The sequence below is a fragment of the Triturus cristatus genome, chromosome 12, assembly GCF_964204655.1.
Source record: "Triturus cristatus chromosome 12, aTriCri1.1, whole genome shotgun sequence".
In the NCBI taxonomy this organism is placed as follows: domain Eukaryota; kingdom Metazoa; phylum Chordata; class Amphibia; order Caudata; family Salamandridae; genus Triturus; species Triturus cristatus.
The window spans coordinates 682,608,584-682,631,993 of record NC_140595.1 but is presented as its reverse complement, the minus strand read 5'-3'; the positions used below and the strand labels follow the sequence as shown (position 1 = coordinate 682,631,993).

Below are 23,410 nucleotides of genomic sequence, written 5' to 3'. Positions count from 1 at the left end.
TCTGTATGCAAGAGCTGAAGTAGCAGGTATCCAGAAGCCTGATTAATAGAAGTTTAAGGACATAAGGTGCTCCTTAAAGAACATCACGAAGGGGAACATCCTTTACAGCAAGGTTTTTACCACATTCGGCCTTTACTACTGGTTTTTTTCCCACGCATGTTTTTACCACTTGTATGTCTTTTTAAAGAATGCCTTGACACGCATTTAGGGTAAGTTGGGATTTCTCTCTCCACAAATACATTGTAGATATATATGTATGTATATGTATATATATTGTAATGCATGGTAATGGCATACATTGTAAAAAATGTTGGGTAAAAAAATGTCTTAAGGCACGCAATAAATTTCCCTGTGTTGTTCCACCGTACAACCATCATAAATTGCCATTCTTTCTTCCTATTTATTCAGCATGAAGCTGATACATAGTACAGCGTAAATAAAGACGCCCAGTATTATTAAGGACTGAATAGTGTTTCTTCTTGAAAGTGTCCATCAGTTTGTCAACCGTTCAAATTTGGAGAGGTCCACACTTGTGCCTCAGGGGCAGTAGATACTGCTACCTGTCCTCCGTCCTCTTCTTCCGAGCTCCGCCAGCAGCAGGAAGAACCCGGACTCCCCATAGCCAATCATAACACTGCAATGCAGTGTTGTGATTGGTGTGAATGCTGTGATTCAGCAGGGACTTGGAGGCTTTGCATGTTCCTCACCAGGCCGTATATAGCTAACCTGGTGGGAATGATGCAAAGGGCCAGGGGACTGTTTGGCCGGCCCGAGGGGTCATGCGCACTTAAGGAACACAAACCACTCCTTTCCCTGCTCTGGCCAGCCCCGCCCCGAGATCCACTGACTTCAGTAGGAAAAATATAATGATACGTTATTAGCATTTTATTTTTCCTTTAGAGCAGTGGTGCGATGCTCCTCCACCTTAAGGGAGGAGCCGCCACTGCTTAGGGGTCATTAGACTGTCGCTTGTCACAATTTTGAAACCTATGGGCTCACTCGTACTCCATTCATTCTGTCATTCATGACGTCCCTTCTGTTTGCAGTCTCTCAGCATTGTGGCAATTTTCTTTGCGACATCCAGCGACAAACTGAACAATAATCCATAATTATTTAATTACAGAGTAAGTATTTCTACCACACCCAATGAACTAGAAAAAAATCCCGATAGGACTACCATGAACTTGAGAACATGGGTCTCCCTCATGGCTGGTAGGAGGAGAGTCTGGCTAGGACTTTGCATAGATACCGTCCTGGAATCTTCTACATGCCCCAGAGGGTGTCTGGCAGGAATAGCTCTCCACATGGTCTCCTGATTGTGCAGTCACTCCCCAGCTTCCAAACTTTTTAAGCCACACAGCAGTTTCACGCTCCAAGGTGGACTGTGACATCACAGGCTTCCACCAGTCAGGTTGGTGCCTCCTGGACAGTTGGCTTCCTATGTACACATTCACCCCAAAGCCCAAGCAGCACAGGATGAACACTTCTCCATGAACACACCCACACTGAAAGTGCATGCAAACTGTAAACGAGGCATATAAAAACCTCTACCAGCAAAAAATCGTCCCCGCTGACACTGGATGAAAAGATCTATCGTATCTTCAAGAGTTGTATCACTGTTGGGTGCCTGGAAAGTGCACATCCGCATGGCTTTGGGGTTTCATGCAGACCAAAGTATGGCTTCTTCAGGTTATTTGTGTGTTTTTGAGTAGCTACTATTTGTAAGTGTGCTGCGAAGTGCCATGCACTAATGGTCTATGCTCCGTCACAATAGGTACTGCATAGGCTTGCTGAGGTCCTTTTTACCTTCAAGGTGCTCAACTCTTACTGTTTGTTTGTTTCTTGAGTGTAGAGAGAAAGTCTCTGTGTTTGTGGCCATTTAGCTTAGCTGTCAGGGTTTTGTCCATTGCCAGGATGTTCTCGGACCAGTATATCTGATTTGATGTTAGTGTTGCCAGGCAGAGTTGTGGTACATTATAGAAGGTTATGCAGTACAGAGATGTATTCAGCCTGTTTAATTGTGTTCCATGAAACCGGGACTGACCTGATGCTTTGAGCGTCAGAAGAGGCGTGGTGTTGGTGTGACAGTCTCAGTAATGCTTTGTGTTTCCTGTTGTAATTCAACATGCTGCTACAGATATGGCCTTTGGTGCTTTATTGGTGGCATACAAGTGGCTTAATATTTTTGTGGTGTTTTCTGTGGTGTTGGTAGCATTGGTTGCTGTTTTGTAGATTCAGTGCTGTGTGCCTCAGTTTCTCTGGAGGGAGCACAAACCTACATACCTGCCCAAGTGCCTGGATAACCTTTCAGGTGATTTGTGTGCTATACAAATCAATATAGCATTACATAACCGGGTTTGCAGCATTCGGTTTGTGTATAATGCTGCATGTTGCCCCCATCTGTATGACCTTTGTCAATGTGTGGAAGTAAAATGTTGCTCCATTTAGTATGTTATGATCTTCATTTGTGCAGGGCCATCATGCCGCTTTAAGGCTACTCTGGACACACAGCAAAAAAAATGAAAGTGGTGAAAAACACAGCCTGTTGCAGTAAACAGAGGTGCGAAGAGCATCGAAATGTGCAGGCAGAACAATGATTTCATGGCATGTGCCCATGGTTTCCCAGAAACACTGCCACGCGCATCAAGATTCATAGAAAGCAGAGATCCAGCTGCAGTCAGGCTTTAATTTATCTTTAGGTTTGCCCTAGCTGTGCCAACTCCATCCCTGAATCACAGGCTTTACAAGAATCAAAGTAGTGAATGCTTCTCTACGTTTTTAGGTCTCGGCTAGCGAAGTCTGCGCTTGCGCAGTCTCGCTCGCGAGATTTAATGACTTGGAGAAGAGGGGCTTGAACCCGCCTCTCTTCTCTCCTCTTCTCCATTGGCTGGCCTCTTAAATGCTGGTCAGCCATTGGAGAAGAGGTTTGTCTCTCCAAACATGCCCCGTCCTTTTCGGATTTGTGGGCGTGTTTTTTCGATTCTTTCTCTGTGCGTGTTTTTTTTAATACACGCCCATAAGACAGCGAGTCTACTGCATGTCTTGCTCACGCTGCCTACACGCGCCAGACGGCTCTCTGATTGGTTGGCAACTACCAAATAAGCACTGTGATTGGTGGACCTTGTCAACCAATCAGAGAGCCTACTGGCGTGTGCAGGAAGCATGAGCAAGACACGCTGTAGACTCGCCTGGTGCCCACCCAGCTGGTTCGTGGCCCCCTGCGTGAGGCTGACGCCAAGAACACCTAGGCTTAGCTGAGTCGCTGCGATGCCCGCGGCAACCGGGAACCAAGGCAGAGTCCGCCTGGCTGTGGACGGGGCCTGCGAGTGCAACAGCATTTGTGGTTCCTGTCCGGAGGTCTGTCACTCTGCGAAAAGCCGTTCACCCGCTTGGTGAGTTTAGCTGGCAACCGTGAGGGCTGGAGGGAGCCCCCACGGCCCAGTCGCATCCTTTTAGCTGTGCTCGATTCGCAGGTTGCATGTCTCAGGCGGAGTGCGGGTTTGTAAGTATGCCCGCTTCCGCTCACTTGTATGCTTTTGCCTGCGGTATTTGATCCGATGGCGGGGCGCCGGTTTCAAGTTGTCCCGCTCTCTCCGCAGTTTGCATGTCATCTCTGCTTTTACTCTCGGGCGAGTTTATAAGTATGTCCGCACCCGCCCCACTCGCTTCAATGCTTTGCCTGCTATGTTAGCATCGTTGGTTTGGGCATCTAACTCCCGACCTTCGGTTTTGGTGCATGTTTATTCGGTCCTCGGAAATAGTTGCGGTCGGTGAGCGGATTGTGAGTAATCCCGCTCCCGTCGCTTTTGGCTGCCTGTTTATGCATTTCCCGTGCAATTCTGTTGCAGTTGTAGTCGGTGAGCGGTTCGTGAATACTGACGCTCCCCCTGCTTGCTTGTTTCTGTATCTCTGTGCAAGTTTCCTTTGTCTGTTGGTGGTGAGCGTCTCTGAGGTTTTCCCACGCTCACCACATTCCCCCAGCACCTACAATAGCTCAGTTGGTAGAGGGGAGGGTTGTCAGAGAAAAACAGTGATCTTTAGGTCACAGGTTCGAAACCGCTGTAAAATCATTTTTCTTAATTTACAATAGTTTTTACCACGGAATGCCAGCGCTCTGTAATATGGGGATTGACTTACCCTCGGGCATGAGTCTCAATCTGTTTATTTATGTCTGGTGTAGGAGGCACATGCGGTTTCCAAGAGGCACAATACTGAATGTAACAGTCTTACCAGTTGTGGAACTCTCTGCCATTGGCGCTACGCAGCACCTCGAATCTGCTTCAATTCAGGAAGAGCCTGAAGACTTGGCTTTTTAATGTTTAACTGTTTTCTTTGCGGGGTTCTTTTTTTTTTTTTTTCTTTTCAGTATTAGTTTTCTTTTCTTGTTATGTTATTACACACGGAGCCGCCTGTGGAAAGCGCCGGGACACTCTTTTAGAGTAGCTGCGCGCTATATAAGTTTATTTTAACATTTTAACATAACCTTCAAGTGATATCTTAAAGCCACTTGATCTCGGGTCAAATTAGGCGCATGTAAATCCCACACCCGTAGTCTTGGAAATTCTAATATTAAAATTCCTCAAGGGAGAAGACGGAGACACTAACCCTGGTGTAGGAACGAGGCTTAAGCCTCAGTGGGGGTTCAGCATCCTGAGTCTCTGGACGAATCTCAGTAAACAATATGGCAAAAAAAATAATAATAATATTAATAATAAAATTGGTTATATAACGGAGTTCTTGTTTGCTGTTAATAACCTTCTGCTTGCTCCTTTCCATTTGGTAATTCAGGCATGAGTTACTGCGGCACAGTAGTTAATGGATCTGCCTCTTACTTCCAAGGTTATGTGTTTTTGGCTTCAGTTGATGCTCGTATGTAGTCCATGCTTAAGTTTCAAACTCGTATGTATTGTATACTTGGTTTATGCCTCCATGGGTGGCTTTTTATTCCGCTAGCGGTCTCCTACATGCCTATTTTGTTTGGAATCTCTCCTTTTTACTGCACAGGAGTCACTGAAACTAAAAGAAGGCTGTGGAGGCCATTTGCAAGTGCTTTGTCTCGCGCTCATTTTGTTATAGCTTCTTTGTTTGCAGCAAAGCTTTGTGTTCACCTGCCTTCCATTTGAATCTAGTTATAATATAAGAATGTAATAAGGGTGGGGCATAAATGCTGCAAGAGGGTACATCTCTCTGTGTGGGTGGCTTTGTGTGTGTGGCTCTGTGTGTGGGTGCAAATGCAATAGGTCTCGCATTTGACAGAGATTAGGCTATTGACATTGTAAAAAACAAAAACATAAACAAAAATAATGTCGTGAGCAATGCCAATAGCTCTAACTTTAACTATGCCGAGACCATTGCATTGTAAATGCTTGTTCAACTTTAAGCTTGCCCACCCATCCCCCCCCTTTGTAAAAGTGCTGCCATCCACTTGCTTCCCACCCCTATGATCAGCAGTGCTCCCTAACATGCATCATGCTGTACCCGGGCCTTTGGACTGCAACATCTGGACCATGCAGCAGAACATAGGGCATTGGAAATCGTGCACTAACAATGATTTTTGGCTAGGGATAACCCTTCTTACAAGAAGAACTGCCCTACGTGGTCCTGAAAAAAGAGTGAGAATGAATGAGATTATGTAATCTAGGAATGATTGACATTTACCCAATAAAAATAATCATTCCCACTACATGTTATAAAAACGTAATTATTAAGTGCCCCAATGTAAACCCCAAAGTGTCCCACATCATTGCGAAGTCCCACGAATCAACAATGAATATCCAAAAATGGCAGAATGAAATGCTAGAAATTGTCTTGAAATATTCAAAATTGCATCACCAACCCCTTAAACAGTATTTGACTATCTGGTTCTTTTTGTAAAGCAATGCGTGCAGTCGGTAGCATGATAGCGCTTAGAGAAAGAGAATGGAGGCAGCTAGGGGAAATAGAAAGTGTGTTAGAAACTTTGAAAGGAGTTGAAGTTCCAGTTGCTGACAATCAAATCATCCTTTCAGAGCACTAGGTGTAGACGGACAGAGTCTTCCAAATCAGACCTGAAGAGGCAGAGACACCGAGAAGACTCATGCTCCCCTCTGAGGAGCTCTCATCCTGACAGTAGCCAGCGTTGCCAGAAGTGGCTCTGAATCAGAAGGGAGGTGAGAGGATCAGTCTGATGAGTCACGTGGACACGCTTGCTTATCCTGGTCGCCTCCTCGTTTTCGATGCAAACCATCAGGGTTTGAACTCTCCATGATTTGAGGGGATCTAAATCCAGTCTGATGTGGTGGGCAGGATGACATTGTCCAGAGTTAGACAGAGCACAAGAAGAACCCTCTCCTCAGTAGCATATGTGCTTATTCCTGAGGTGTTACAGCTGCCCAAACTCGGGTTTATTGCTCTGCTCTCATAGGTCTCCTTCCTCTCTAGTCCCATCCTGCTGGGTCCTGTTAGCATGAGTTCCTTCCGCATTCCTTTGTAGATGCCAGCTAGATAATGGTTCCTCGCCCTCACTGCAGTTCCTTTGTAAGCTTTTTTGCTTCATAGCCAGTGGACAGATGCTGTCACCTGGTCCCACCCATCTTTGTTTGGTGATCCGTTTCCATTGGATACAAGATGAAAAGAACAGCACCTTAAGAGAGAAGCACTCCTGCACAGTGACTCTTGTTCTGTTACTCCATGGCCTCCGTTCCATAGCTCACCTGTGAGCCCTGACTCTAAAGGCTGCGAGTAAAGAATCACCAAGGTTGCGTAGCTTTCTTTTCTCTGAACTCTGATTCCCAGCAACAGCCATAAGAGCAGGTTCGGAAATCTTTATTAAGTAGCTCCTTGACCAATGTTCAGACCATCCTGCAGTACGTGGGCAGCCTGCACATACATTAAAAAGCAAAGCTAGCTAATTCTAATGCAGTCACAGCTACGATTTTGTGATTAAATGATACAGGAATCGTCACACAGAAAAAAATAGTTGTATACTAATCTATCACCAGCCATGTGTTCTGCCTTAGATCACTTGATTTTCCTGTCTGCCCTGCCTCCATACCTCCCAGTGTTTCTCTTCTTTCACTCAATAGTCCCCTTCCTGCCCTGCTTTCCAGCATCTTTCTTCTTTTGCATCTTGAATTTCTCAAAAGTCGTATGTTGTGGCCTCAAAAGTTGGGTGCTATTTTAATTCAATTCTAGGTTGCTTAGTGTATTAGTCCTGGCTATCTTATGATTACCTTTCCATTTCTATTTTTTCTTTTGGTTTCCTTTAATGTTTTGCTTGTTCGCCTACTTTCCTTGTCAGTTTGGTGTGAAATCCTGGTTTTACCTTCACTGGTAGACTCCTGTTTTCCTCTATGCCATTGTGGGGTCATCTTGTACTCTCATTATTTTATTGACTCCTAGTTTCTATAAAAGTACAGTCTGTTCCAAAGTCTTGTGTGATATCCCGGTTCTACCCTGGTTGTGTGGGATCTTCTGATGTGCTCATCAGCCCTAGGTTCCATCGCTAGGACAGTGTGCTATCTAGGTATTCTAACCAGTCCTGTCCTCACTGCTCCTGTGTGATAACCTGGTTCTGCCACCTGTAATATGTGCTCTTCCTGCTTCATTTCAGTTTGATGTCATTTCCTCGCTCCCTCAAGTGTTCTCTGTTGCACTGTTGCTTCTTCACAAAACCACAATTGTTATGGCGGTATCTATAGGGATAACACACAGATGACTGGGAACACACAAAAAACCAGAGCAAGAATGCATTACTTCCTTTAAACAAGCATTTGCAATGCAATCGGTCTCGTATTTATGCGACGTTGAGCTATCGGCATTGTAAATGGCAATGCCTTTTATATTTGTTTTAAAAACAAAAACAAAAATAAAAAGGCATTGTTATTTGAAATGTCAATATCTCAAACACGCATAAATGCAAGACCTATTGCATTGCAAATGCTTGTTTATTTAGGAGCATCTAATCGAAAGTTTGTTTGTTCCAGGAAAATGCAAGTGTTGCCCAAAAACAGGCGGCCTGCCTCATCTTTCGAAACCTATTCAGAGGCCGGGACTGGGCTCGTCAGCATTTCCGACGTCATCCATTGAAGCCCACGAACACATTGCTTCAGTAACTGTCAATGAACAGCAAACATTGCAGCCGCGGATAGTGTGACGCACCGAAGAAGCGCTTCGACGCCCTGTCCGGGCTAGTAAGCGTATACATGCAAATACAATACAATGACTACTTTACAGATATTGAGGACTCTAGTAAATACGGCCTGCCTCTGCTGCATATGTGAAGGGCCGGTATGGCGGACAGTGGCGATAGAGGGGTAGGTGGGGCTTAGTGTTGCCCAAAAATAGGCGGCCTGCCTCCTCTTTCAAAACCTATTCAGAGGCCGGGATTGGGCTCGTCAGCATTTCCGACTTCATCCCTTGAAGCCCACGAACACATTGCTTCAGTAACTGTCAATGAAAAGCAAACATTGCAGCCTCTGCCAGTGTGACTCGCCAAAGAAGCGCTTCGACGCCCTGTCCGGGGTAGTAAGCGCTGTATAAATGCAAATACAATACAATGACTACTTTACAGATATTGAGGACTCTAGTAAATGTGGCCTGCCTCCGCTGCATATGTGAAGGGCCAGTATGGTGGACAGTGGCGATAGAGGGGTAGGTGGGGCTTTTCGGAGTCTGCCGGTTGTCTTCGCCCCTAAACGGGGTTTGAAACTCTCATATGAGAGTGGGCTTTTGCATTTTATGAACACCCATTGAAAGATGGGGGTCAGCAATTTCACTTTAATTCGTTCGCGGTGCTTGTACTTTGAATAGTAACGATACAGCAGTATTCACCCCGCATGGGCCCCAGATAACTAGCAGGGCAGGACGGCTCTAAAAACAGACATAAGTGAAAGAGTGGTGTGCGCTCGCTGGGGAAAACACGCGGCATCGAAGCCGCGAAAGTGAAAGCATTTGTAACCTGACCCATAAGAGATGGCAGGCTGGCGTGCTGCTGAAGCTGCTGACTTTGGAGCTGGAGAACAGGGTTAGAGCTTGGCATGGGCTGCATTATTTAATTATTAAAAAATAAACAGCAATCTCAGAGTGGGGGTGGGGAGAGACAAATTGAAAAAATAATGTACATGGAGGAGGAGACGGATACAATTTTTTTTAAAAACACGGTTGAGAGGGACAAATGCAGCATCTAAAACCAAGTACAACAAACGGTGGGAGGAGGTGGCCCAACAAATAACGCTGCTGACTTTGGAGCAGGAAAACAGGGTTTGAGCCTCAGCGTGGGCTGCATCAGTTAAGTGTGATTTAATTATGAATAAATTAAACATAAATAAATAAACAGGGCCGGGTAAGTGCAGGAAGCTGCCAGATGTGGAAATGCTAATAGCAAAGAAAAAAAGTAGACCTAAATAAAAAGATAACAGCCAGCAGCGTAAGTTAACTGTAGTTGGTCGATGCTGCTTTCTCCAGAAATGAAAGAAAAAGCAAGTGATGTATCGGACCACAAGCCAACAATGAGCAAGATAAGAACAGCAATGCCAGATTCCACCAATGGCAAGCGACAAAACAAAGACAAATGCAATGGGAGGAGTTTCAGTAGTACTACTGATTACTTGATGCCTCGTAGAGGCAGCGCATGCGCTGCCTATGCAAGACCTAAAAATGGACATGTGAAGGAAGCATAAATGAGGATAACGAAATCGGTTGATACTGTTAACCACTTGATCCTGCCCAACACATTTGCCTGTCTTAGTAGTGCATGAACTGCTCTTGAGCAGGATACCTCAGTCCACATCCACTTCCCTCCCTGAAATTCTTTCTCCATACCACCTCTTTGCATGTGGTAGTCTTTCCCTGTGGCTTCTCTGACCACTGATATGCAGATAAAATCGACCACTCAACTGCAAACCCTTGCCAATAAATGTCTTGGAGTCATCAGCACTTAATGGCCCTGCGTTTTTCACACCCATCTCAACCTGCCACCATCTCCTAGACCTACTATCTATTTGCTCTGCTGTCAGAAACCATACCATGTGTTGGCACCTTGGCAATAGAACCAAGACCCCATGTACCCTTGCAGTCTGCTTAAGATCACCTTCACCTGAAGCCATCTGAGGAAGGAAGAACTACTAGCAGTCCGCTGACATCTGACACCAAAAGGAAGAACCATTTACAGCCTGCAGCGACCTGAGCAATAAACCATAGACCACACCTGTGGAATTTGATGGCACCTCCATGCTGCAGCCACTTGAGCAAGAGAAGATGTAAGGCCCATCTGCAATCCACTGACACCTGAGTAGCAGAAGAACAATGTCCAGCATGCGAACACCTGAGCAAACATGAAGGAAGAACTACCTGCAACCTGCTGACACCTCCATACTAGAAGACTGTACCACCAACAGCCACATGAGTAACAGATGGAAGAACTCCCTGCAAACCAGTGACGCCTGAGCAGCAGAAGGAATTGCCATCTGAGCAGCAGATAAAAGCACTTTTTGCAAACCGCTGATCCCGAACATCGGAAGAAAGCGCCATCTGCAGCCCCCGAAGCAACAGATGATGGAAGACGCACCCGCAATGCGCTGACACCTGACCATCAGAAGGAACAACCATCTGCAGCCACTTAAACATCAAATGATGAAGAACCCATTGCAGTCTTCTGACACCTGAGCAATACAAGGAGGAACTATCCCAAGCCTGAAGCCACCTGAGTAACAGTCGATGGAAGAACCCCTTGCAGTCCTCTGACACCCGAACATCAGAATGAAGAACTGAGTGCAGCCAGATAAACAGATAGAAGAACCCCCTCAAATCCATAGACACCTGACCATCAGAAGAACTTCCTGCCATTCACAGACACCTTAGCTTCAGGAGGAAGAACCTCCTGCAGCCACCTGATGAACAGACAAGGGAAGACACCCTGCAACCCGCTGGCACATGGCCATCAGAAGCAAGAACCATCTGCAGTCACCAGTGGAAGAGATGATGGATGCCACCCTGCAGTCAGTTGACACATGAGAGTCAGAAGAAAGAACGCTTCAGATTACATCCTGTTTCTGTAATCCGGGCTCAACTGGACACCGTGCACCCTACCTTTCGACATGCAGCACCTCAAGATAAAGGAGCTCTTGCTGCAACAAACATCTTCTGTTTGAAGCTTGATAATTTAACTTTTTAACTTGATTCTAGGTCTGCACTATTTCAAAGGTCCAAAAAAAAAGAGAAGATCTTATGAAAAATATCATATCTGTCAGAAATCTGCAACATTGCAACTTGATTTCCTTTTGATTTATGCAAACGATGTGTGCTCAGAGACCGTGTTTTTAGTTGTTCTCAATAATCAGATGAAGTCACATGGAAAGACAAACAGAGCGGGACGGCCCTGTGGACCCGCTCGGATAGCTTGCTGCCTCCCCACAGCAGCTGCCACGGGACATCTCAGGAAACACCTTGTTTGGACTCGTTGTCGACACTACCTTTTGTGCCTCCTTCTGAAGTAATATTTGTAATAATAAAACTGTGCTTTTTATATAGCTCTTAATTCCATACGTCTCTGGTTTCCCAGCACTAGAAACAGCCTAATTTAATGTTATTAAAATCATGATTTTACATGAATTGTGGTTTGCCGGTAGCTTGCGTTACTTTTTTGATGCAAGGAAATAAGTTGCATAAACAAAATGAAAGATGCTGCATGGAGAAAACTTAGAGTAGAATATGACTTGTGACCTACATTTTCCGTGGGACTCCCCCACAGCTGAAACAGTAAGCAATGCTGCTTAACTCGAATTCCAGAGTAATGTGTGTGCTTTAATATAGGCCATGCCTAATCGGGGGCTCAAGAGAATACCAATACGTGCGAAACAATTTAGAAAGAGGCCACGGTAAAGAAATAAGTTACAAAATGAAAAAGACCTAATTCCAGTCAGGGCCGGCGCTAGGTGTGGGCAGCTGCCCAGGGCCCCGCAGCCTTCTAACTACAACGGGGCCCACCACGAGCCCTTCATCCTGTTGAAAATGTGCCATTGTACGAGTCCCAGGCGGGCAGCCCCCTCCCTTGGGGTTCGCAGTCAAGGTGAAGCGTGTAAGCCCCAAGGCTGGGCCATACTGCCATGGCTGAAAGGGCAATAGGACTCCCTCGTCACTTTCAGCTGGGGCAGACTGGGCAGGGCAGGGTTTCTGGCCAGTATCATCTTTCCTTTACTGACCTCTCTTTCTCTTAGCCTAATCGCTGCGTCTGCCTGATACCAGCGGCTGGGCCGATGCTTGAACTCTCCTGAGGGGTGAAGTGAGCCCTGCCCCTGCATGAAGGAAAAGCAGAGCATCCTGCAGGGCTCACAACAATGCAACAGCTCTTGTATAAAATGCCCTGGCCAAGCAAAACATGACTGTTTATTGCGAGTTACGCTACTTGCTGATTTACCATGTGCGTGAATTTTAGAATGCATAGGGCCTTTAAGAGTGGATGCAGAAAAGCATCCTTTGTAGCAAGAAGGGAGCAAGTGATCGAAGATTAAAAAAAAGAAAGCGGGAGGGGCTGAGGGTGAGTGGAAGGCGGTGGGGGGGCGGGGGGAGTTAGGAAAGCAGGGGAGTGCATGGTGGATTATGGGAACAATAGGGAGGAATGATGGAGCTAAGGCAAGGAAGAAAAAAATGTCATTTGACCAGAGTTGTAGAGGTGTGAATTGGGCTGCGGGCAGGGAGGTCAGCGCATTGTTGGGGGGCAGGAAGAAAACTTCAGAGGATGGAAGGATAATGTGAGAGAGAGGAGGAGCAAGAAATAAGAGAAAGGAGGGTACAGGAGAATGGAGAAAGACCAGAGGAATAGAAGAAATGGGAGAGGTAAGGCAGGAAGAGGTGCATGGGCGTTGGACTGGAGTTCTCTTATTAGTACACAAACTGGTTGTCACTCACCGTAAACCCATGCGCCTCAACCATGCAATAAAGCCGAGGCAATCGTCTGTGAAGCACCAGAAAGCAACCATCTCTGTACCGGGGTTTCGCTCTCCACTTTCGCGCAGCAGGGAGGAGTTGAGGGCCGGGGCTAGGGTACAGGGAAATAAAGTACGATAGTCTGAGTCAGCTGAGAAAGGCCCTTCCTGTGAAGCAGGTTTAAATGAGCACTCTGCACTCGGCTTGGATTAGTGACACATTCACAATAGAGCCCTATATATCCTGTTTTATTTATGACTACGGCGGCATCCTTTGCTGGAGAGGAGCATGGGTACTGTCACTGGCATCACGCTGATGGTATACCCAGTTTAGTAGGCACTTGCCAGAACGGTACAGACACCAGTGGCTCGCATGCATTGAAGACTCGGACTTCTCGCTCTTAGGGGTTGTAGTCCACTGGACAATTCCTCTTACTGGCAATATACCTCATTAGGACTTCAATCCCAGAGGGGCTTCTAAAGCTACTTTTACAGATGGGACGCGCTGGACGCAGCGAAACATAGTGGTGTTAAAACTAACAAGTGGGGGTTATGCTGCCAGCAAACCGCAATACTGGCTGCCCAAATGGTAGCCATCTCCGTGATACCCACTTCTTGCAAAGCTGCTTCAACACTGTCAGAAAATGAATGTTCAGTTGACTCTTCCTATGATATCACTCCCTTTGACATTACATCTTATGCAAATTAGAGGGGCCTCGCAAGTTCCTAGGACCGGCCCTGATTCCAGTGCTAGAATCCAGTCCAGGAATCAGCTCACGAATGTGGGGAAGAATCACAAAATGGCTTCCCCGTCAGCGGAATGCTGGGAGGTGACATTGTGAACCTCCTGTTCAGTAAACTCTGGGACGGAACCAGGCCAGTTGGCGCCTGATCTGGGAGAGTGTTCAACTTTTGAGGTGAGCCCAGCAGGGAAAGATAGGCTCACCTCCGTGATCTGCTCTTTTCTGCGTATAGCCCGATATTCGTGTCCTAAAGGTCACAACCTCCTCTGGAAAATAAGCTCCTATCCCAAGGGTGCCAGCCTGGGGCGGACTTGTGCTATTCTTCCCACAGGGGGCATTCCCGGCAGCCACGATGGCTCAAGTCCCCCTCATCACATGTTGGTGAATGTGCAGCAGAGACGAGCTGGAAAGCAGAGCTCTGCCCACGTCCAGGGCAGGGAGCGCACCACTCACGGCATTTACGTAATTGTGGCTGTTTTTATCGTTTTTGCTGTGACCTTCGGAAGTGCTGGAAGTGTTCCGTCATGGCGCAGGCCCTAGCTGCAGTGTGAGAATTTTTAGCAGTTCTATTTGAAAGGGGAAAAAATAGAATCTGTGCATATATTCAGTGCCGCTTTCCCGGCAGCCAGCAGTCAAGCGTAAGCAGACGCACGCCGGATTGCTTACGTCTATTTTTCAATTGTGCATTTGTGTTTTCATAGCGCAGTTTTCGGATCCGCTTTAGAGAAGCTCTTGCCAACTCCTCGTAGAGAGGGCACGCACTGAAATTGGTTGGCACCTCTTGCTGACTCAGCATCAACTGCGATCGTGAGTGATGGCATGTGCTTGTCATTACGCTGTAAAGATTTTGGTTTCAGTACTCATAGATTTTTTGAGCATGTGCAATTTACTCTTGAAGTACTGTTGAATTTCACAGGGGTAGTCACGTCTAATCTGAGGGAAAATATAGATTCCCGACCCCTTAATGTGTTCCCCCGCTCAGATTACATACACTCCAGCCAGCCCGACTGATGTTATTGTGTCATCCTCCCTTGTAGGTATTGTTAACTGTGAGTCCACTCTGGCCACCGGTACCCCATGACTCCAGATGCTACTTGTATATCATCCCCTTATACAAAGACTATTCGTATGATCCTCCTCTCTCCATATAGGACCCCGTCATTCCAGCTCATGTTATCTGCTCATCCATACCATATAAATAATTAGCTAGCATGCTCCTCCCAGCCACTGCTATGCCATCATTCGACTCGAGTATTTATTTCCCTTTATTTTCCTTTATTTTATTTTGTAGCTGTGCTTGAGACAGGAGTTAGTGTGTTTGACAAACCGAGAGAACAATAGAGGTCAAGGCTCATGTGCAGGAAAACGAAGACTGAAAGAGCACTGGAAACGACTTGTAAACAGCATGAAGACATAAACATAGTCTGTGTTTTGTGGATTTAAAAAAGGGCCTAACCTTGAGGTAAAAAGGGGAGGGAGCTGTAGAAGATATTCATGGCATTGTTTTAAAGGATTAAGGCATAAAGAGGAGGAAAACAGTGGAGCTGGTGGACAAGAGAAATGGGATGGGGATGTGTAGTGTAGGTACTGACAAGATAGAAAGATAAACGAGCTTTGGCAAAGCCAATATGTTTGGCTTGCATTTTGATCCCGGATTAAATATAAAAAAATATCCTGCTGCAATGAAAAAAAAAAGATATTGAATGCCTTATATAAAGCATTCACCTGATAAAGAATTTACGATCTGGTGATTTAGTGTACTTTTGAAATATTAAATAGTCACTCTTGCATTTCAGTGCAAGCACTCGGAGGTGGAGTGAAGCACCAAATAGTCAATGGAGTGAAGCGAAAAGAAAAAAAGTCCTCTGAGTAGAGCCAAATTACACTCTTTGTATATGTTAAATAGAAAAAGAATTTGTAACAGTATGCCATTAGACCACGGTACTGTCAGGATAGACCTAAATATTTCTTTTTAAAAAAAGGTTTAAATCGGCGATTCGGTGTATGATGTGACAATGCAACACAAACTCCTATCAGACTTCATAAGATAAAGAGACATTCTAGACGCCAATTGTTTGTGATTGTTAGAGATGCAGGACTGATTAAAAAGAACTTACTTTATTCTCTACCTGGATTGTCAATTAATGCGTTTTTTTGGTCATTGTTGTATTGAGTTTGTTTACATGCCCCTCTCTGCTAATCAGTGTCCCGCAAGTCTGATTGATGTTATCCAGTCATCCTCAAGAAGTAGAGTTTGTTAGCATGTTACTCCACTCTGGCCACCGCATGATTCCAACAGATGTTATTCGCTTACCATCCTGAATGAATAGCGCTGAGGAAATGTTGTTGCTCTGACTTATTAGCACTTCCTTGAGCGAGTAACTTTATTTAAACTACTCACAACGTCAGCTGGATGCTGGAAATGATGTGGAGAATCTTGGAGCTGGAGCAAGAAGTTGGAGCTGTAGGTCTTCCTGAGAGGGTATGCTTTTGCACAGCCCCTTTGCTTCTGACTCCTGGTCTCCTGAGCATGCGCACCAAGGGTTTGGTCTCAGCCCCTGACACACGCATGATTGTCACTAGGGTGACACTGCATCATCCCACTGTTTAACTAGCAAACATGTTTAGTCCTTGACTGCAATGAACCGCTCATTGGGTCTGAGCTCACACCGAGGGTGAGTTGGAGGAATGTCAGACCCTGCGAAGAATGGTCCTAATATTGAAATGACTCATGCAAAGGAGAAATGTGATCCGCGGAGTTCATTCCTAGTGAGGGATAATCATGTTCCTAACTGTCCCTTGGAAACTGTTGCTTGGTTATCTTTTCCTCTGCAGGTCCTTCTGATCAATGCGATGATGGGTCCTTGGGCTGCTGTGGAGAGCATAGACCCTTTATCACCAGTTATGATGTCAGCGTGAGGGTCAAATGTGGGGTCCTCCTTGTGTGAGCCTTTCTATTTGGTCATCACCATGCCCTCTTGGGCAGCAGTGGAAAGAGGTTTCTGCTGCCTCCCCCATTCAGTATATAGTCCTCCACGTTACTCTTTCTGCTTGTATACTGTCCCTGATTTTAAATTCAAAATAGAGCTGTGATGGGCTGACTGAGGTATGATCTGTTGAGTTTTCTTCTTGGTCCCACGGGGGCATCCTGATGGTCCATCGGAGTCTCTCACAATGCCTCCAAAATTAACGTTTTCATCAATTTGGCTGTAAATTGTTCACCATGCCATTTGCTGGGGGCCACCAGTGCATGATTTTGCAGAGATGGAACCTAATTTATTTTTGCAAATCACTGAACTATGTGTCATAACTTTTCTCAGATGTCACAGTTTGCAGAATGTCACATGTAGAGAAAATTCGACGTTTTTATAGGAATTACAACCTCAACATCCGTATTGGAGACGGGTATACCCCCAGAATATCTGGAATATCCATTGTTTGCTACCAGCAGATGCAGACCTGAAGCAGTGGACCGATAATAGTCGACCGACACTATGTCCCAACACCTTCTAGTAAGGGAGACCTATGAAGATATTGAGGAGTCATTCCCTGTCCAAGATTTGGACACAAGAGGGCCACTTAGCATTTTCTCAAACATTTGATCCAGAAACGAAAGCCATGCATTCTGATGTAGCATCCATTTTGTTACCCCTACTACAGGATTCCATTTTGTTGGACAGTCATAGGAATTAAGACAGGTGCCTCTTAACAGTCGATCTTTGTGACAATGCTCTAATTCATCATTCACATTGAGAAACACACCAGTACTTGTGTCCTTTCTTGATATGTTGAACATCTCGGTATCGCTCTTGTTCTAAGAGTTCAGTGACTGCAATGAGAGTGGGGTCTTTTTTGATGTCCTGCAGAATGTCATTCCCTTTCACTGCACCGTCATCACAAATTTACTATCCGGAACAAAGGCAACACTGACACCGGACTGCAGTAGCAACTTATAACTCTATTATAACTATGTGTAAGGTCAAGTGGATGCTGCAAATGACGTTGAGCGTGTCTGCAATGGAGCAAGCGTTTGGAGTGTGTGCTCTGCGGTGCAGTCTGAGGTGATCTGCCCTCACCATTCCCCTTCACTCCTGACCGGCTCTCTTGAGTATGCACACTGAAAGCTTGATGGCTGTCCCTTACGCTTTGAGTTTGCATCACTAGGGTGACTGTGGTGAATGAATAATGGTGTGCTGAGTGAGGAACACTGCGCTGAGGGAAAACACTACGTTATTGAATAACATTCCAGTGAGTGTCCTATGCTGTGCGAGTAACCCATCCTTTGCCCCTCTTGGTCCTCCATTCCTCACCTTCTTGTCCTGGATGACATTGTTTTGCACACATGCACTGGTGACTTTCCCAAAGGATGCACACATCTGTCTCTTTAACCCTTGCACACCTTCTAACAGATCTTTCTGTTCTCTCTGCAGGCTGCGAACAGTTACCTGAGGGACCAGTGGTTTCATTCTCTCCAGTGGAAGGTATGATTCATGTTTACTTTCCTTCTTTACATAAAACTAACCGCATCCATATTGGTAATATCGGCAGAGTTCTGTATGATCAAAGAATAATGGCAGTCAATTGACACTCGAGGGAGCAAGTTCGAGCCTGGTTGTCAACACTGCACCCGGGGTCGAGCGGTCAGTTGAACCACTTAAGCTAAAGTTTAGCAAGCAGATTTAATGGGAAAGGGTTAATATTGCCTCCATTTAGGTATTTATATTTTTGATGTGTCTTTTATTTTCAGTATGAATCTGGACAGGAGAACAACTCCATGATTGCTCTTAGGATTTAACATCAGAGATCTTTGCAGGTCAATGAGTGTGTGAGGTTTGCTTCTGAAGCCTGATTCTAAGCTCTGAGGCTGTGTACCTCAGAGCTGCGAGGAGCTGTGCAGCTGTTATGTGTAGGAGATGGCACATGCAAAACTGGAAGCGGAGGGGATTACCATTCATAAGCACATGCACAAAGATCACTTTCACGCATTATTTGCATTTCCACTGGGACAAAGTCAGGAATGGGTGCCAACATGAACCAATAGCATGTGAGGATTTTTCCTAAGGCATCGTGTGCACCACATGTATGCACAGCACACAGATGAGGTTGATATTGACTTGGGGCACGATTATGAGTTTGGATGTCAGGTTACTCCACCACAAAAGTAAAGGATATCCCGTCTGCCGTATTAGGAGTTCCATTATGTTCCATTCGATTTAATGGAACTCATAATATGGCGGGCGGGATATCCATCACCTTTGTGATGGAGTAACCTGTCTATCAAACTCGTAATCAGCCAGACAGCCAGTGCTCCTATGACTAGAACAATGGGTGCACTGTGATTTACATGCTGTCTGGAGAACCGGTGTTCCCAGATACAAGGGGCTCACATAGTCCACTTTTACTCAAACAGTGCTTTATTGGTGGAGATCTTAATGTTGATGGTGTGACATGTTGGTGTCCATTTCAGATGAAAAAACCTTCTGTTAACACATCTGCAACCTGGGCATTCCAGTAAAGATCGCCATCCCTCTTCAACCCCAAACCTTTTTAGCTCCTTCAGTAGTTTTGGCTGCTGCATAAGGCTGAGTACGTCAGAGGACCTCCCTCACACATCTGAGGATAGCTGAGCCAGGTTATGCCATCCAGTCCCACAACCGAATAATATTCCACTGATAATTAGATGCCACCTCTTCCAACCCGCACATCTGGCAACAGAGGGAGCTCTGTGTCGGTGACATATAATTAAAAGCCACGTCCCAAGTCTAAACAAGGAGTGTCCGCGTCTCACCATAGCTGCTATTAAGGTGAGAAGGGTGATTCCAGGGGACCTTGCAAGCGAGGGAGCTGGCGTTAGATGTAAAAGGGTGGAGGGATGCAGGCGGGGTCCTTTCTGTAAGGACGGATTCAAAGCCACCTATACCAAACTTCCCAGCCCAGTGGACTAGCCATGGCTTTGGAGGATGATCTAATGAGTGGTGTTAAATTCTGCTGATACTGCAGATGTGGACAGCCATCCTCCAGCCATCAAGGCCTGCACAGAGAACCCACAGGGTGGGCGGATGCCACCTACCTGATGATTATCCAAGATTTTCAGGATTATGGAAAGCCTTGTATCTCAGCTGATGCTGCCATCCCCTGTATAACTGCTCATGCTGGCTGCATCAGAGGTCCTGGTATAATGTATGGTATTCAGTGTCGGTTGCTATGGCATTTAAGTGGTAGGGCAGAATGGGGAGAGCAGTGGGTGAGGCTTGGGGAGAGCCCAGCGCAGAGTAGCTGTGCAGGTGGAAATTAATGAGAACAAAAAAATAATGCTTTCCTGCATTCTCCAGCGCGGGTGCTCCTCCGGCCTCTGCTCCTCGACTCCCGGCATGCCACAGGGTCCCCTACACCAACCCAGACACTGCTCTTATGCTGGTATTACCCAGCATGAGAGCAGCTCTATGATTGGTGTGAGTGCCTCAGTTAGGCCCTCAAAGGTCATAGACCCTTAGTGTTATTATCATTTTATTTTTAATTTTGTTCTGCTCAAAAGCAGTGGGGCGACATTCCTTCACCTTAGTGGAGGAGCCACTGATGGAGCTTATGCTGCTATGCACTGTCACAGCTTATGCTATTAAGCACTGTACTGCAGCTCCTGTTGCTATGCAAAGTACTGGAGCTCATACTGCTTTGCACAATATCACAACTGCTGCTTGGTGCTTTAGCTAACCAGTTCATTCATGCTGCCATGCCCTTTATTGCAGCTCCTGCTGCTATACGCTTTATTACAGCTTATGTTTGGTGCATCTGTGTTCCGGGTATCATGCATGATATCACAGCTCATGCTGCCAAAGCACTGCACCACAGCACTTGCTGCCAAAGCACTGCACCACAGCACTTCCTGCCAAACACTGCACCACAGCTCGTGCTGCCAAGCACTGTACCACAGCACACCAAAGCATTCCACAGCGTGTGCTCCAAGTACTGCAAAACAGCGTGTGCTGCCAAGCTCTTCTACACAACACATGCTGCCAAGCACTGTACCTCAGCTCATGCTGCCAAGCTCTGCATCCCAGCTCATCTGCCAAGCACTGTACACCTGCCAAGCACCGTATCACAGCTTGCACTGCCAAGCACCATATCAAAGCTCATGCTGCCGAGCACGGCATCACAACTCATGCTGCCAAGTACCACATCACAGCTCATGCTGCCAAGCACCGCATCACACCTCGTGCTGCCAAGCACCGCATCACACCTCGTGCTGCCAAGCACCGCATCACACCTCGTGCTGCCAAGCACCGCATCACACCTCGTGCTGCCAAGCACCGCATCACACCTCGTGCTGCCAAGCACCGCATCACACCTCGTGCTGCCAAGCACCGCATCACACCTCGTGCTGCCAAGCACCGCATCACACCTCGTGCTGCCAAGCACTGCATCACACCTCGTGCTGCCAAGCAACACATCACAGCTCATGCTGCTGGGCACCACATCACAAATCATGCTGCCTAGCACCACGTCACAGTTCATGCTGCTAAGCGCAGCGTCACAGCTCATGCTTCCAAGTACCATATCACAGCTCATGCTGCTGAGCAACGCATCACAGCTCATGCTGCCGAGCACTGCGTCACAGCTCATGCTGCCGAGCACTGCGTCACAGCTCATGCTGCCGAGCACCACGTGCTGCCAAGCACCATATCATCGCTCAAGCTGCCAAGCACTGCACCACAGCTCATGCTGCCTAGCACTGTACCAGAGCTCGTGATGCCGAGCACCGTGTCACAGCTCACGCTAAGCACTGTCACAGCTCATGCTGCCAAGCACCGTGCCACAGCTCATGCTGCCGAACACTGTGTCACAGCTCATGTTGCCGAGCACCACGTGCTGCCAAGCACCATATCACAGCTCATGCTGCCAAGCACCACGTGCTGCCAAGCACCATATCACAGCTCATGCTGCCGAGCACTGCGCCACAGCTCATGCTGCCGAGCACCGCGTGCTGCCAAGCACCATATCACCGCTCATGCTGCCAAGCACTGCACCACAGCTCATGCTGCCTAGCACTGTACCAGAGCTCGTGATGCCGATCACCGTGTCACAGCTCACGCTAAGCACTGACACAGCTCATGCTGCCAAGCACCATATCACCACTCATGCTGCCGAGCACCATGTGCTGCCAAGCACCATATCACAGCTCATGCTGCCTAGCACTGCACCACAGCTCATGCTGCCTAGCACTGCACCACAGCTCGTGATGCCGAGCACTGCGTCACAACTCGCACTAAGCACTGCGTCACAGCTCATGCTGCCGAGCACTGCGTCACATGCTGCCAAGCACTGCACCACAGCTCATGCTGCCAAGCACTGCACCACAGCTCATGCTGCCAAGCACTGCACCACAGCTCATGCTGCCAAGCACTGCACCACAGCTCATGCTGCCAAGCACTGCACCACAGCTCATGCTGCCAAGCACTGCACCACAGCTCATGCTGCCGAGCACCACATTTCAGGTCATGCTGCCGAGCACCACATTTCAGCTCATGCTGCCGAGCACCACATTTCAGCTCATGCTGCCGAGCACCACATTTCAGCTCATGCTGCCGAGCACCACATTTCAGCTCATGCTGCCGAGCACCACATTTCAGCTCATGCTGCCGAGCACCACATTTCAGCTCATGCTGCCGAGCACCACATTTCAGCTCATGCTGCCGAGCACCACATTTCAGCTCATGCTGCCGAGCACCACATCACAGCTCATGCTGCCGTGCACCACATCACAGCTCATGCTGCCGTGCACCGCATCACAGCTCATGCTGCCAAGCACTGCATCACAGCTCATGCTGCCTTGCACTGCATCACAGCTTGTGGTCCTCTGCTTGATGGATTTTCTTTCTCTGTACAGTGTCATGGGTCATGGAGCCCTGCTGGTTATCACTGTTCGTGTTTTGCTGCACTATTCAAAGGCTCATGTAGTACCATATTTTATGACTAATTAATATAAACAATAACTTGCTCTGCCCTCTGTAGTCCCAAAGACCTTGTACATTACCACGAGGTAATTCAGAGCAGTACTTTTTTAAAGATATATGTGGCTGGAAGCTTTGTCCAAGGCTGTTGCTTAGGGGTCTGCTTTAGTTAACAACTCCATAACTGCTTCGAAGCACTAAAGGAAGGGCAGGGTTCAGAGAGACCTGTTCTTTATTCGAGGGTGCATGATCCTGTGGTTGGTCTTGGCAAAATCTTTGTGATGTGTTTGGGCCGTAGGGGGTGAGAGAAAGGCAGTTGGTCAGGACGCACAGGACTTTTGAACGGCCTTCTTCAAGACCAAGATGGAGATGAAGGGATGTCCAGACGCTGGCACAGTCTCTGCCCACTTGAATTTCATCAGTAGGTTGGCAAGCAGGTGTTGGCGGCTGACCGTAGACCTATGGTCAGCTAGTCCTTCTACAACAGATTAGATAGAAGACATGGGAGTGCTCCCTTGCAATGTCATGGGGTCTTTGCTCACGATGGCTTTGCTTTTATCGGTAGTCCGTGCAGAACCTCTAACATTAGGGTGAATTGGTCCTTGTGATGTTTCCTGGGGGCCACAGCTAGGTCCTGGGCCCTTGCGGTTTGCCAGTGGTTTTGACCAATAGCCCAGTCTGGATAGACCCGCTTAGGTTCTTTGTATCCCAGCAGACTGATTAGTAACCCGCTGTACATTGAAATAAACTCGGTGCTCTGTGGCTCTGAGTGCTGGGAAGGGAACTGATCATAGGCGGTCATTCGTATAAACAGTTA

General features: G+C 46.9%; 1 protein-coding gene across 5 annotated transcripts in view; it reads left to right on the top strand.

Moving 5' to 3' along the window:
* The window catches only part of CMIP (c-Maf inducing protein), a 453,793-nt gene that overhangs the window by 219,991 nt on the left and 210,392 nt on the right, over positions 1-23,410 (top strand). For all 5 annotated transcript variants that reach the window (XM_085638216.1, XM_085638214.1, XM_085638213.1 and 2 more), the window contains exon 3: positions 18,076-18,126. In XM_085638216.1, coding sequence (XP_085494342.1) covers positions 18,076-18,126 — 51 coding nt within the window. The remainder of the gene's footprint in view (positions 1-18,075; positions 18,127-23,410) is intronic.